The sequence below is a fragment of the Poecilia formosa genome, unplaced genomic scaffold (assembly GCF_000485575.1).
Source record: "Poecilia formosa unplaced genomic scaffold, Poecilia_formosa-5.1.2 Scaffold61, whole genome shotgun sequence".
Lineage (NCBI taxonomy): Eukaryota > Metazoa > Chordata > Actinopteri > Cyprinodontiformes > Poeciliidae > Poecilia > Poecilia formosa.
This window is the reverse complement of record NW_006800000.1, coordinates 2,346,413-2,359,950: the sequence shown is the minus strand read 5'-3', so window position 1 is coordinate 2,359,950 and position 13,538 is coordinate 2,346,413. Positions and strand designations below refer to the sequence as shown.

General features: G+C 38.8%; 1 protein-coding gene across 1 annotated transcript in view; it reads left to right on the top strand.

Annotated features, from left to right (window-relative positions):
• Positions 1-1,101: 1,101 nt before the first annotated feature.
• The window catches only part of galnt18b (UDP-N-acetyl-alpha-D-galactosamine:polypeptide N-acetylgalactosaminyltransferase 18b), a 91,053-nt gene continuing 78,616 nt past the window's right edge, over positions 1,102-13,538 (top strand). The window contains exon 1 of the mRNA XM_007554112.2: positions 1,102-1,750. Coding sequence (XP_007554174.1) covers positions 1,513-1,750 — 238 coding nt within the window. The 5' untranslated portion in view covers positions 1,102-1,512. The remainder of the gene's footprint in view (positions 1,751-13,538) is intronic.

The window sequence follows — 13,538 nt, the reverse complement described above, 5'->3', positions numbered from 1 at the left end:
AAAAAAGACTGGCTGCACTTGAAATGCCCAATAAGAAGTCAGCGGGCTGAGCAATTCTGCACAGACAGAAATTTGCCAGTGTTAGTTCTGTTTCCTTTGACATTAATTCTTAAATAATGGCTGAGTCGTATTCATGAAAACATATTGGGAATCAAGTGTCACAATATGCCGTTGGTGGTAGAAATGATTGTGACACTGGATTTAATAATTTCACTCTGGCAGCATGCTGTGTTGTGGCAGTCTGGCAGATTGAATATAAAAACTGTTAGAAAATAGACATCTGCCAAAGATGATACTAGAAACTGCTGTCATAAAACAATTAAGTCTTTTGACAACAAGAAAATGTAGAGAAAATAATTGTATTCATTCAAATATGCAAATATGCAAATATGAATCTTGTTATTTAAAATTTGCCTTTGGATACGTTTATCTACAGTCAAAAAGTAAATCACACACCCAAACAAAGGACTTGCCAGGAGGGTTCTGAATTAAACTCTCAAATCAGAATGAGGTCGCAATATATCAATATATCACAAATATGACTATGGGCAAAATCTTCCCCAATAACTTAAGTTCCTTTTTTTTTTCCTTGTGGTGAAACCATTATCAAAAGCACATAAAATATAAGATAGGATGCCCTCTCCCTCCATGCTAACACAGGAGGATATGAAGAAAGAGGAGCACACAATGCTGGAATGATCTAGATGCTTAAAGGTTAAGGTCATCCTCAATATGTTCCCTGATATGTTCTCCTGAGCGCTGGTTTAACCACAGCAGCGACCCCTTCCATGAATCCGGAGTACAGCACACGACCTCTGCACACCTTCACATCTGATGTCTTTTTGGCTCTATCCTACGAGCTGATCCAGATTCAGAGCAGATAAGGATAAGAGTGATGAATGTTTTCTTTGGTAAACTATAGAGCAGTACTGAAAAAAAAAAAATCATTATACTTAGAATGGATTTGCAATGGGAAAAGACCATGAATGACATATAAAAATGCTCTATGTTGTTGTTTCAATAGCTGTTTATAGATTCATTTTTTTAAATTGCACGATAAGAACGATCCGATCGGATCAGAGTGAATCAGCGCGTAGCGGAGACTCGGAGGCTGTCAGTCCTCTCCATCTCTCCCATTGGCTGCAGCAGGATGCACTCTGTCCCTCCTGTTTTCTCAAACCTCAAATGCAACTGTACGCACGGAGGTTCGCAGTAGGGCGAGAGAGAAAAGGAGAGGAGGGTCCTTCACCTGTAGGTTTTTTTTTGCACCACTTACCTGTCTTTCAGCAACGTAACAAATAAACCCGCGGCACTTTTAAAGTAGGCGCTCTGTGCTTGGCATCTCTTTCTTTCTTTTTTTTTTTTTCACCGCTGCGTACTCGTCAGGAATAACTTTATTCTTACAGGATTTCTTTTTTTCTTTGTGCGTGTATCTGCGTGTGCGGGAAATTGTCGCCCTGTGCCGCGATCCGAGGGGAGACTGCAGGCTGTGCTGCATGGAGGGATGTCGGCATGGCTTGCACCAGGAGAACCAAAACTTTGGTGTCCACATGCGTGATCCTGAGCGGCATGACCAACATTGTTTGCCTGCTCTATGTCGGATGGGTTACTAACTACATCGCCAATATTTACATCAAGGTCCCCATGCCTTTAGCAGTGGGAAAGTTGGAAGGGGACAAAAAAGGGGACACTCTCCGGATAATGGAGCGATTGGATCGGCTGGAGAGCGTGGTGAACCAGCACATCCAGGGTAAGATTCCTGATATCAAATTACAACTGAGGGAAAGCGGGTCGACGCAAACTGTCTTCCTCCGAGATAAAGTTTGAATGAAGTGCCTTATACTTTCCTAAATGGTATGTTTTGGTGTCTGTGTGGTTTTGCAGGGAACGCACATGTAATTCCTTGTTTTCTCTTTGGGGACAGTAAGAACATCTTTTTTTTCCCCCAGCTCTGAAAATCGCAGTTTAGACGGCGGAATAATAATAAAAAAAAAAAACAGAACAAAAGCTGCATCGTTTTGCCGGAGACAAAAGGTTAGGCGACCAAACATGAGCTGTGAGCAGGCATATATAATTATATTAGTGTGTCTGACATTATTGTTGATTTCATGCACAACAAGAAGAAATTCTGGGACGTATTAAACATTACCCAAACAATTTTAAAATGTTAATAAAATATGAAAAAAAAATAAAATAAAATAAAACAGATTAACCTTAAAACTCCCAGTTTACATGACAATTAAAACAATCACAATGTTTATGGTTTGAAAAATGTCAGTGTTATACTTCAGTGACGTAATTAATGCTAAAATGCATATGGCTACGAAATTCAGCTTCTGTACCTGAGGCAATCATTGCTAATGAACGTCTTAGCTTTAGCCGCAGAGCAAACAGAGATGACACAGTCTTGTTAAAATAGATTTTAAATAGTTTACTGCTATTTCTTTACTTTTTTGCCACTATCACAAGACAAGTTCTTATTCTTGTTTCTTTTTAACATGAACAAATTAGACATACAAAAGTAAAATGCACAAAAAATAATTAGAAGATACATTTGAATAAGTATATTTTAAAGTAGTTGGATTGAAATAATTTATTTTAGCCTTGTCTAGCTAAAATAAATTCAATCTGACAGTAAGTCCTTGAGTAGAAGGCAACTGGACTTTGTCTCTTGTTTCTTTAAGATGTTTCAGCTCTAATCCAAAAGGATTCATTAGTTGTGAACATGATTGGAAGTTAGAGGCATATAAGTTGTTTTCAGAATGATCAAAATCTAATAGCGCTATTGAAGTCACTGATGGAGCAATTAGGAGATGAGTCATTAGTCCTGCTCATTATTTAGCTCATTGTATGCATCGCTGTTGCTTGATGATCCGAACGTGTCGCTAGTGAAGCCATGAGTGTTATTTTGGTCATGTCCCAAAGTGTTTATTGCTGAGAAACAGGGGAGAAGAGTCAGGATTGTAGTAGGTGTTAGAAAGTGCAAATCTGAGGCCATCTGTGATGTATTTTCATGTTTAATCTGGATGACGTCTTTCTCTCCTCTCTCAAATCTGTCTTCCCTGTTCAAAATGTTCACACTGCTCCATACAAACACATTCTTGAGATGCAAGTGACCCACTCATTCTTGACTCGACGAGTTTGCTCTACTGCTCTGGGCCGTCCATTTGTGTAGCTGCTGTTTAGTTTTTTCAGTGTAAAGAACTAAACAGTCCTCACGGTCCTAGACTACGTATCACACTACTGACCTTGTGTTTGAGTGTTTTATCCTTGGGACGAACCAGTCTCTGTCTACGAGTGTTATTGGACTATAATGTTTGGAAATTATTCTCAGTTTCTTGGATACTCTCTAAGCCACAGGTGTTCCCCTGCTTCTTCTTGTGTCCCTCATTGTACAGAGTTGAACACTTTCATGAAATCCTGGATACCAGTTTGAAGTGTTTTCTTGAAGTGCAGAGCTCTCATGACTGGCACTTTCTGTTTCAGTGGGTGATGTGATTGAAAAACCAGATGCTCGTCCATGTTTATAGACTTTCAATAGACTTTCATCTCTCTCACTGTGCACAAAGCAGTCTAAAAATGTAGGTCCTTCTTTTTGGGATACTCCATTCTGAACTTGATGTTGTGGTTCACTGAACTGATGTGATCATCAAAGGCTTCCATTTATTCGACCTGCATTTTGATCCAGGTGTCATCCATATATCTGAGCTAGTGGATAGGTGTTTTTCATTTTTAGGAGCTCATTGTCTGGCTTTCCAATTGTACTCAAAAGAAATCGGTTGAACTTGTATAGTTCTTTTCTAGTCATAGCTGTTGTGGCTCAGAGATTGGAGTAGTCTTGCAATCAGAAAGTTGTTGGTTGAATTGCATCTTTCTCCTGTCACATGTTTATTTCCTCCTGGGAAAGACACTTAACCCCAAGTTAAATGTGAGTGCATTTGGCTGCGCATGGCTCTCGTGTAAAGCACTTTGAGTGGTCAGTGGCTAGAAAAGCACTATATAAATTCAGTCCATTTACCTTTCAAACCACTAAATGGACTTTTACACTACAAGTCTCACTCACTCTGCTACTCTCACAGTAATTCACCAATATGGAGATCAGTCAGCAACTTGGGGTTAAGTGGCTAGCCCAAGAGCTCATTAACATATTGTTTGAGCAAGCTGGAATTAAAATGGCAACATTTAAATAACCAGACAACTTCTCTTTCCATTGAGCCGTGTAAGGACACTGGTTTAAGTCTAAGCTAAAGCATCTAAATAGTTCCACCAGTTTGGTTGGACCTCTATTTGGATTCGGTGTGGATCAAGATTGGTCCTTCAGGAAAAAGCTTAACTGGTCCGATCTCTCTTTTTAAAGTTGTTGTGTAACCAAACTCGCGTATGTAAGAAATATTTAAATAACATTTTCAACTTTTCTTGCTTGCCCCTGGTAAGCTCACTAAGAAATTATTTTTCAAAGTTCAAAAAAATTTTATCTCTTCTAACATCTTTTGATTTCTGTTCCTCCTCAGTCCGTTTGGAATGCAGGGATGTTTTTAGTGCTTGAATTCCTTCTTTCTGGTGCGCACATGTTACGCTTCATCACACCTTGTTAATTTATCTCTGCTATGCCTCTTTAAAAGAGCTGTTCTCATCACGGGTGAGAGAAGGCTCATTTTGTGCAGGTCTCTGGCTGAAATGGCACAGAGCTGCTGCAGAACAGAAATCCACTCATGCTTCTTTGAGCAATAAGGCTCTGTGCTCAGCTTGGATAAACATTCCTCCTGGAGGCAGGTCTCCATTTTAGCTTGGCACCAATAGGCATTGGTGGGGTGGAGCTCTGTGGCGGTGCCCTCAGTGACATACCTCTAAAGTCCACGTTTCAGCAGTCTCCTTTACTCTGACAGAAGAGAGCATTTCATGCTACATTGATGCCAAAAAATCTGCATCTTGCTCTCTGTAAATGTTCTCCATACATCTAGCAAAAATCAAAATGTTCCAACGTATATTCTGAGGTCTTGAACACATCTGAGATACATAAAAAAGACATTTCAGTATATTGCATTCTTTCCTATTAAACACCTACAACACTTTCATCTCTCAATAACAAGGAAACAAAAGATTTCCAAGCAACAGAACATATTGAATGATGTGTTTGAAACATCTGCATGTTAGTTCAGAAAGGCCAACATGGAGAGCTTCCCTCTGTATTTTACTACGAGAAGGGCTCCTAAATGTGATAGAGCTGAAATGGCTTGGCCTTGAGTAAGAAATTTATACCTTCTAAAGCTAAAACGAAATGCTGGAAAAACGATTATCAAAATGTACAACTTGCATTGCCTTTTCAGTGGAGAAAAGTGTTGCGGCGTTGAAAAAATGTGTATTCTTGCAAATAACCATTACAAAAATATAATTACTTGTGAAATATTGGTAATGTGTAGGTGCAGCTCATATCTGTGCCAGCTATTACTAAGCCAGGAGTTGTTTATGTGAGCTTAAAATAATTGTACTTGATTCTCATCTCCCTGTCCACTTCCTGCTCAATGGGGTTTCTCCCATTGAGCTCAATTTCTTTTCAACTGGGTCAGTCAGCGAAAAGGTGGCGTTGTGAGCGAGGACGTTGATTTTCCGTACTAATTTAGAAATGTAGTCTGGCTGCAGTTTTAGCAATGTCAGCGGACGCAGTGAACAAGGCCATTCAGTCCGTGCTAGCCACGCTTCCAAATATTGAATTAAATTAACAGCCGTCTCGTTTGGCTCGGCACTTCTCTCTTCGCAGCAGGGGATGGTTGTTTCGAGCACACATAATTGCTAATGTGCTTCATAACATCAAACTGGCACACTGCATATATCACAGCCAAATGTTAGTGATTGGGTATAATTTTTAACTTTTATCAGAGTCTACACCTACAAGCAACTGCTGCTCAATAGCTGAGGGTTCAGAGTTTCTGTAGGAATGAGGGGCTGTTTTTTACCAGGCTGTGCTTTGTCCAAAATAACCTCTAAGGCTGACCAATTAATGGACCATATCCAAAGTTACCACATTTAAGCCAAAGAACATACCAGCCAATAGGTGGCAGTTTTGTTTATGTTTTAGATAAAGTCATGATTCTTCTGTTCTTCTAGACTTTATGTTCTATAATACAACCGTGTTATAAGAAATTACTGCAAAGACATAAGTCCCTTGCAAAAGTGTTTACAACTCTTATGAAAATTATTCATGAAATGGTATTAGGATGTTTTTTAGTAGCACATCCACTGTAAATCCATCCATTATCTAACACACTTATCCTTTCAGGATTGCGAGAGGGGCTAGTAGTGCCTGTATCTCCAGCAGTCTGCGGTTGAGAGGCAGAGTCCATTTAAAGTGTACAACTAAAAATCTAAAAAGTGTGGGAAATATTTTCTTCAATTACAGCTACAAGAAATAATGTAGTTTTCAGTTGCATCGAAAAGTTTATTTTTTTTTATCTCAGTTTTCAGTATGAAGACAAAAACTTGCATCAAACACCTTATTCTACATTTTTGCTGGGTCCCTATATGCTTTATAGCAAACTCCAAATAAGGCTTCAGGACTTTTTCTGGGTTACTTTCAACTATAGATATGTTGTTGCCAATTTTCAAGAAAGGCATTTTTTTTTTTATAGAATGCATGACTGACATTTGGGCTGTCAACAGATTCTCATACTTTTCCTACTCTGTCAGATGTTCAAAGCTTGGTAGATTATTTTTAATCGAATCCTTCTTCAAACTTTTGCACATTTGCATTAATTGTCTGATGTGTTCCTTGGTCATCATGATCTGCTGATGTTCTCTCTGAGGACTTCAAAGAACGGTGGTGCTTATTGCCCCTAGTGTCCTGGTGCACCTGATTGTTTTTTCAGAGGACTATAAAACGATGAAACAAAGTGCGATTAGTTTAATGTTCTGAATCAAATTGTTTTCAATTCTTGTGCACATATTTTTTTACAGACTATTCCACAGTCAGTTACATCATTATTGGCTGCTTTGAGGATTGTTTTTACTATAGCTCATAAACTGCAGGCCTGCTTAAAATGAAGAGCATGCACAAAGCAAAGATTACACTCATAGCCAGTAGACCATTCTTAGAAAATAGTGCTGTGTAGCAAAATGTCGAATTGTATAGCAGTTTAAATTGTTATTTTAAAAATACAATTGCTGCTTCTGTTGCTGCTGCAGCAGAAATATTATTGTTGCAACACCTGATTATTGTTATAGCAGCTACAATAATACTTACTATATTATTTAGATCCATTTTAATACTGATGTACAGATACACATTAAAAGAGAGGAAAACACAGATAAGGGTGTTAACAGTGTTTAAAATCAGTTTCAGTTGGCTAACCATTTGTGGCTTCAAGTCTTCTCAGAACTCTTGTCATGAGATCTGTCAGTGTGTTTATGGAAATGTTTTTTTACCATTAGCCCAGAAGAGCAATTGTAAGATCAGAAACTAATGTTGGACGAGAAGTCCTTGCTTGCAGTCTCCCTTATCACAGTGGTGTTTTATTGAGTTCAGGTCAGAGCTTTGTGCTGGCCAGCCATATTTTTCCGTACCAAACGGGCTCATCTATGTTTTTTATGGACTTTATTTTGTTCACAGGTAAGCAGACACGTTGCAATACAAAAAGGCCATCTTCAAAAACTGTTAACGCAAAGTAGGGAGCATGAAGATGTATCTTTCTAAGATGCAACCTCTGCACATTGAATTAATAGGCAGAAAGGGAATAATTAGTCATGTGAGAGAATACGTTCTTTACACCACTGCAGCCAATGCTTTGCTTTTGTACCATCATTGAGTTGATCTGAAGACCACTTGATGTTTGTAGGTCTGCAGCTATTGACTTTGTGCCTCTGCATCCACGGAGTCTACTCTGTGATTTAACGTGGCTCCTGTCGTTTTCAGTCACTTTCCCCTTGGTATAACACCACTAAGAGTTGGCTGTGGGATAATACTGTAAGTACTGAGGAAATTTCATGACTGGAATTATACCACAGGCGGGCTCCTATTACGGCGTCACACTGGAACTCATTGAGCTCCTGGAAACGACCAGTTCTTTCAATTCTTTAACAAATGTTTGTAGTGCAAGTTTGGATACCTTAGTTCTAGATTTTCTTACTAGAGCAAGTGGCTGGAATGTACCAAGATTAATTAAAAAAGCAGAATAAGCCCCAGCTAAATAATTTAAATGTGCTTATTATCCAAAATAGAAAGTCTTCTATGTTATTTTTGCTCTTTTTAGATGATTGTCTTGGATCTGAGAAAACTGTTTGACAATTAAGTTGCTGCCTTTTGTTCTTCTGTAATTGCTGTAAACGGTTGTGCATATTGCTGTCTGACATTCATAGCTTGTTGCCAAAGTTTGTTACCTTAAAAAAAGCTTAAGGGTGATATTCTTAATTTTTTCTGCTAAGGAAATGTCCAAGGGAATTCCTGTCCCTCCAACATCGTATAGTTGACTGACGTCTCACAATAAGATGGGATGGGGGAGCATTTTACACTTTGCATGACTGGGAAAAACAGTCCACTGTCTGTATAATCCCATGAAAGGATTTGTAGATCAAAGAATTTTAAGGATCTTAAAACCCTGAATTTTTTTTTTTTTTTTTTTTTTTTTTCCAAAAGTGTCAAATCACAATTACAGCACCTTCTGATGCTTTTTATTTTCTGAAGAAAATATTTTGAAAGACAAACTGGAACTCATTTTGCTTCCAATGCAAGTTCTGAACTGGATCTATATGTGGGAGACTGAATCTCAAATAAAGTGAAGAGGCAGAGACATTTTACTTACCTAAGAATACATTTTATTCCTAAGCTGGGATGTCAAACAAGTACAGAAGTTGTAAATTCTGACTCACACTTTTCATTTTCATACTACTGTGACTCCCACACTTGATCTGTCCGTGCTCACATTTCCCATCACATGCACTTTGTGTTAGAGCTCTGCAGGCTGACTCACTGCTGACAGCAGAGATGTATCTGGTGTCAGCTTCTCACTCGCTGTGAGACAGAAATATTCCACGATGTGATAAAGTTAGGCAGGCTGTTACCAAGACAAAAGCAACATGGCGACAGCATTGTAAAGTGGCTCCACTTTCTCTTAGATTAAGCACCGTCAGTCGTGGAGTATGTTAATGGAGAGGTGTGCTGAGCAGGTTTCCACATGCCCACCATATAGTCCTGTTCTGTGGACTATTAGCTTTAAGGTTAAAGTCAAGCATTAAGTGAAACTCTGGCAACTTCTTAAAGAAAAATCCTTTGTTGCATGGTTTGGAAATAACCTGCATCTCTTCTTGAAATACTTCCATCCATCCATCCATTTTCTGAACACCCTTATCCCTCAGTGGGGTCGGGAGGGGTGCTGGTGCCTATCTCCAGCTAACGTTCTTGAAATACTTGAATACCTGAAATACTTTTGACTTTGCATGATGGTTGACTTTTAAAAAAAGTTGTTTGTGAATGCCGAATCAATTCTTACAGATGATGTGTTGCTATTGATCTCTTCTTCAGCAGGATTGAACATAATGACCATGTTCTCGCTTACAGCAAAGGTTCTATTGTTTACGCAGACTTGGGACGTTTACTGTGAATGAGAAAATCTTGTTCCTGTCCTAACAGGCTGTATTGGAGAGCATCATTAGATATGGTGAGTGGGGTAATGATCAATCTTCCTGCACAGTCCAAAGCTGAACTGCTGCGACTCGTACAGGTTGCCATGAAAGTGATTGGGATGGCTGGAAACCCTTCCTTTGACTTCGTTCATGAACAATCTGTTCTCAGACAGGCGCAGAGAGTTTTATCAGATCCTTTATACATGCTGTTTTCCGAGTAGAAGATTTAGAGTGCAAAGTGAATCAGTTTAAACATTTGTTCATCTTGTTAAATAACATTAAGAAAAGACATGTCTTATTTTATTTCTTAGTTTTTTATTTTAATATTTTTTACCCTAAATGATGGGATACGTGTATGTTTCTTCATGTGACTGGGAGGGTTAGCGCTATGCAGATTCACTGCTTGTGTGTTTCCAAGGTGGTTATTGAATCAGCTCCAGAGTCCAAGACAGATTTTCCCATGGGAACAAAACAGTGTGATTGGTTTGATTGATTTAATTGATTCTGTCTGATGCATCATCAAAAATACACAAACTTGCAGAAAAAGAATGTCAGCAATTATAGGAAAGGTTTGATTGTTTTATTTCCCGGTGCCAATACAGGATTTTTCTACAGAATATTGAGAAAGATATACATAACTTTCAACATGTTCAATGTTATTTATATGATTTATGGGTGAATAAAAGTAGTTTTAAATATAAATCTAAAAAAAATAAAGAAAAATATGCGGCTTAACCTCAACCTTTGCAATGTGGGTATGTCTTGGTTTGTCTTGGTTTAGGCGCAGAATAACATCAGCTGGAGGCAAAAAACATGAAGTCTTTGCAATATGGGTATGTCTTGGTTTGTCTTGGTTTGGGCATAGAATAACATCAGCTGGAGGCAAAAAACACAAAGTCTTTACACACAAAGAATTGGCGACCACTAATGCTGTGGATCTAGAGGGAATGTCCCATTTCTTCATGGTTATTTTTAATTACTACCCTCGTGACTAAAAATTATAGGCCATGCAGAATCTCAGGATACTGTAAAATATCTTCCTGTGTATATACGGAGCTAAAAAAAACACAAACTGCTCGGTTGGTTTAGTTCAAAACATCTGATTAGTCTACAGCCTCATATTTAATGGGAGACGTGGAGCTTTACCAAAGCCAAGTCTGAGCAAGATTAGGTTTGAAAGAATGTGACCTGTTGTTCATTTTACCTGTGTGAGAATAAGTGTGTACTGTGATTCATATTTTAGCAGCCATGAAGCTTGTGAGACCACATCAATACATGTTCGTATAGCTGAAAATGACTGTGACGTGATCACTTCAAATAAGTCCCGCCACCAAGTCAACTGGGAGTCTCTGCAAATTGGTGAATCTGCTGATGCTTAGAGGACAGTTATATCTGGGTATTTATCTGATGGGATTCTAGCAGAGCGCTAATCAGTGCAGCGCTGGCTTAAATGAGTTTTGGAAACACAGTGGTGGCTGCTTGTTGAGCCACATGATGGTTTGCATGTTTGTACAGGCTGTGGTATGCAACGCCACATGATTCACTAGGCCATTTAGAGAACAAGCACAAAGCTGTAAATTTATAGGATGACATCCTTTTTCCTCCTTTTAAAATCAAAATTTAGAAAGTCTTTGAGTGGTGGAGTTTTATATGTGAATAAATGTAATGAATGCATGGAAAACCTAACAAGCAAAAGAAGTTTATGAGACACTGAGCATACAAAGTGTCTAGTAAACTGTTTACTTTTGGAGATGATTTGTCTGTTTCAGTTCGCTATGCCAGTTCTTAAGCAGAGTTTCATTTGAGGATTTATTACTGCAGCAGGTACAAGATTGATGCTCCAAACTAAATAAATGCTGCTGATATGATGAAGTAACATTCTGTTCTTTAGATCTCACGTTCATTTATCATATGTAAATGTGATTTTACCTGGTGCATTGTTGTCTAAATTTTTCCTCTTAAGTTTGCAGGGTTAAAAAGTAAAAGACTGTAATTAAGTTTGCTAATGTGTTGTTCGGATGCTGCTAATTACCCAGAGTTTTTCTGCAGAGTGACAAACATTAGGAAGATGACTGATTTTTGTGGACATAACTTGCTTATCTAATTAGTCTTAATAAGGGACAGGTGGTGCAGGTGATGATGAGGAGAGGAGGAACAGCTGAGGACTAGTGCAGAGAAAAAAAAAATGTTTAGTGACGGAACAGGTTTAGACTGGCAGGAAAGCAGGAGCACCTTAAATGAAAATGTTACAGTGCTTATTCGCTTAGTTTTTCTGAAGATAATGTCTCATGTCCAATTTTGAGCTTGGAATGAAAATCAAGGAACATAAATTGTGAAAAATCACACCAAGATTCTTCAGATCAGAAGAATCACTTTTCCACTGGCAAGTCGCTCACCGGTTTCACTCCAGGTAGTGAGCTACTCCATTATGAAGTCTGTTCCTTACTATTGTGGGCGGACCGAGAACGTGCAGCAGCTATGGTCATCTCTCCACTCATGTTTGCAGTGTCGTGGAAATCCTTTAATAAAGGGGAGAGAAACTGCTGGAATAGAGAAAGTTCAATCTTTCAAAAGGCTCTATTCAAAGGAAAAAGCATTCAAAGTCTCTTTCCCTGGAAGTCAGAAAAGCAGAGCCCTGAAATGAAGTTGTACACAATCCTTTATACGCTTCACATTTAACCATGTTTTTACACACAGAGGCATTGGAGAAAAGACCAAAAGGGGAACAAACTCAGCCCCTGTCAGTAACAAAAAAAAACAGCTCGGTGCATAGAGATACAATTTAAGCCAACACCTGCTTGAACTCCTCTTGCTCTCTGTGGTTTTCACCCTCATTGTCTGACTTTTTTGGGCGCACCTGCTATGTGAAGTATGTGCTAAACTTCTGCTTGCATTTGTGAACTTATAAAGGAAACTTTTGTTCTTTAAATGTGCAACGTTTTAGATTTAAGTAATGCAGTCAAAATATTTAAACCAATAGACACGCATGAACTTTGTTATTCTTTTAATCCAAAGGAAAAATAAAATTCACATCACAAGCTAATAATATGTAGTTCCGGTGTCCCACAGAACTGGAACTACTGATTGGCTCATGCACAGTTACATGAGCCAATCAACTAATGCAATCAAGGTTCTTTGGTGCCGTACCTAGCTCGGTCCTTCTAGTGGTTCCCCTGAAATGGGTACGGAAATCTGAGAACAGGCAGGTCGAGCCATGCCGAATCTGCTAATGGAAAATCTGACTGTGGCGGACCAGGACCACACCAGTTAGAGTTGCTCTTGTGGAAAAGCGCCTTTAGGAAACTAATGTGTCTTCAGGTTTCAGGAATCTTTTCATCAGTGCAATAATCAATGTATCACTTTTGCTGGAATTCAGCTGCAAGCAGTTTACATGTCACCATTTCTTAATCTCAACCAAGCAACCGTGTACAAACGTTTTCAGACTTGAGTTGCATTTTGCTGTGCACATTCACTGAGAATGAAGCACTGATATCAACACAGCAACATTGAATGTAATCGATACTGCAGACACTGCTGTGTTGAACTGACTGGAGAGGTATGGTAAGATGCAGCTCCACAAAAACCTCAGAAGAAGACACTGAACCTACTTTTTCACATGTAAACAAAAGTAGAGTTGCTAGATTTTAGCAGCTGTAGGATTTCTTTTCTCTATGGGTTAGTGTTAGGGTTAGGGGTTAGCTATTTCTCCTGCTGGTACAGGACATGCATGTTTGTTTTGCTTGAATTGACCTGTAATGGCCTGCACTATGGTCTGCTTCCTCCTTTTACATTGGTGTCCAGTCTGCTCGGCGTGAACATATACAGATACATTCTGGTGCAGTTACACATGTGCACCAGAATTTAAATCAAGCAAACTGAAACCTAGGTTTTTTGGTGGTCCGCATCATAGTTCAATTAATATTCAG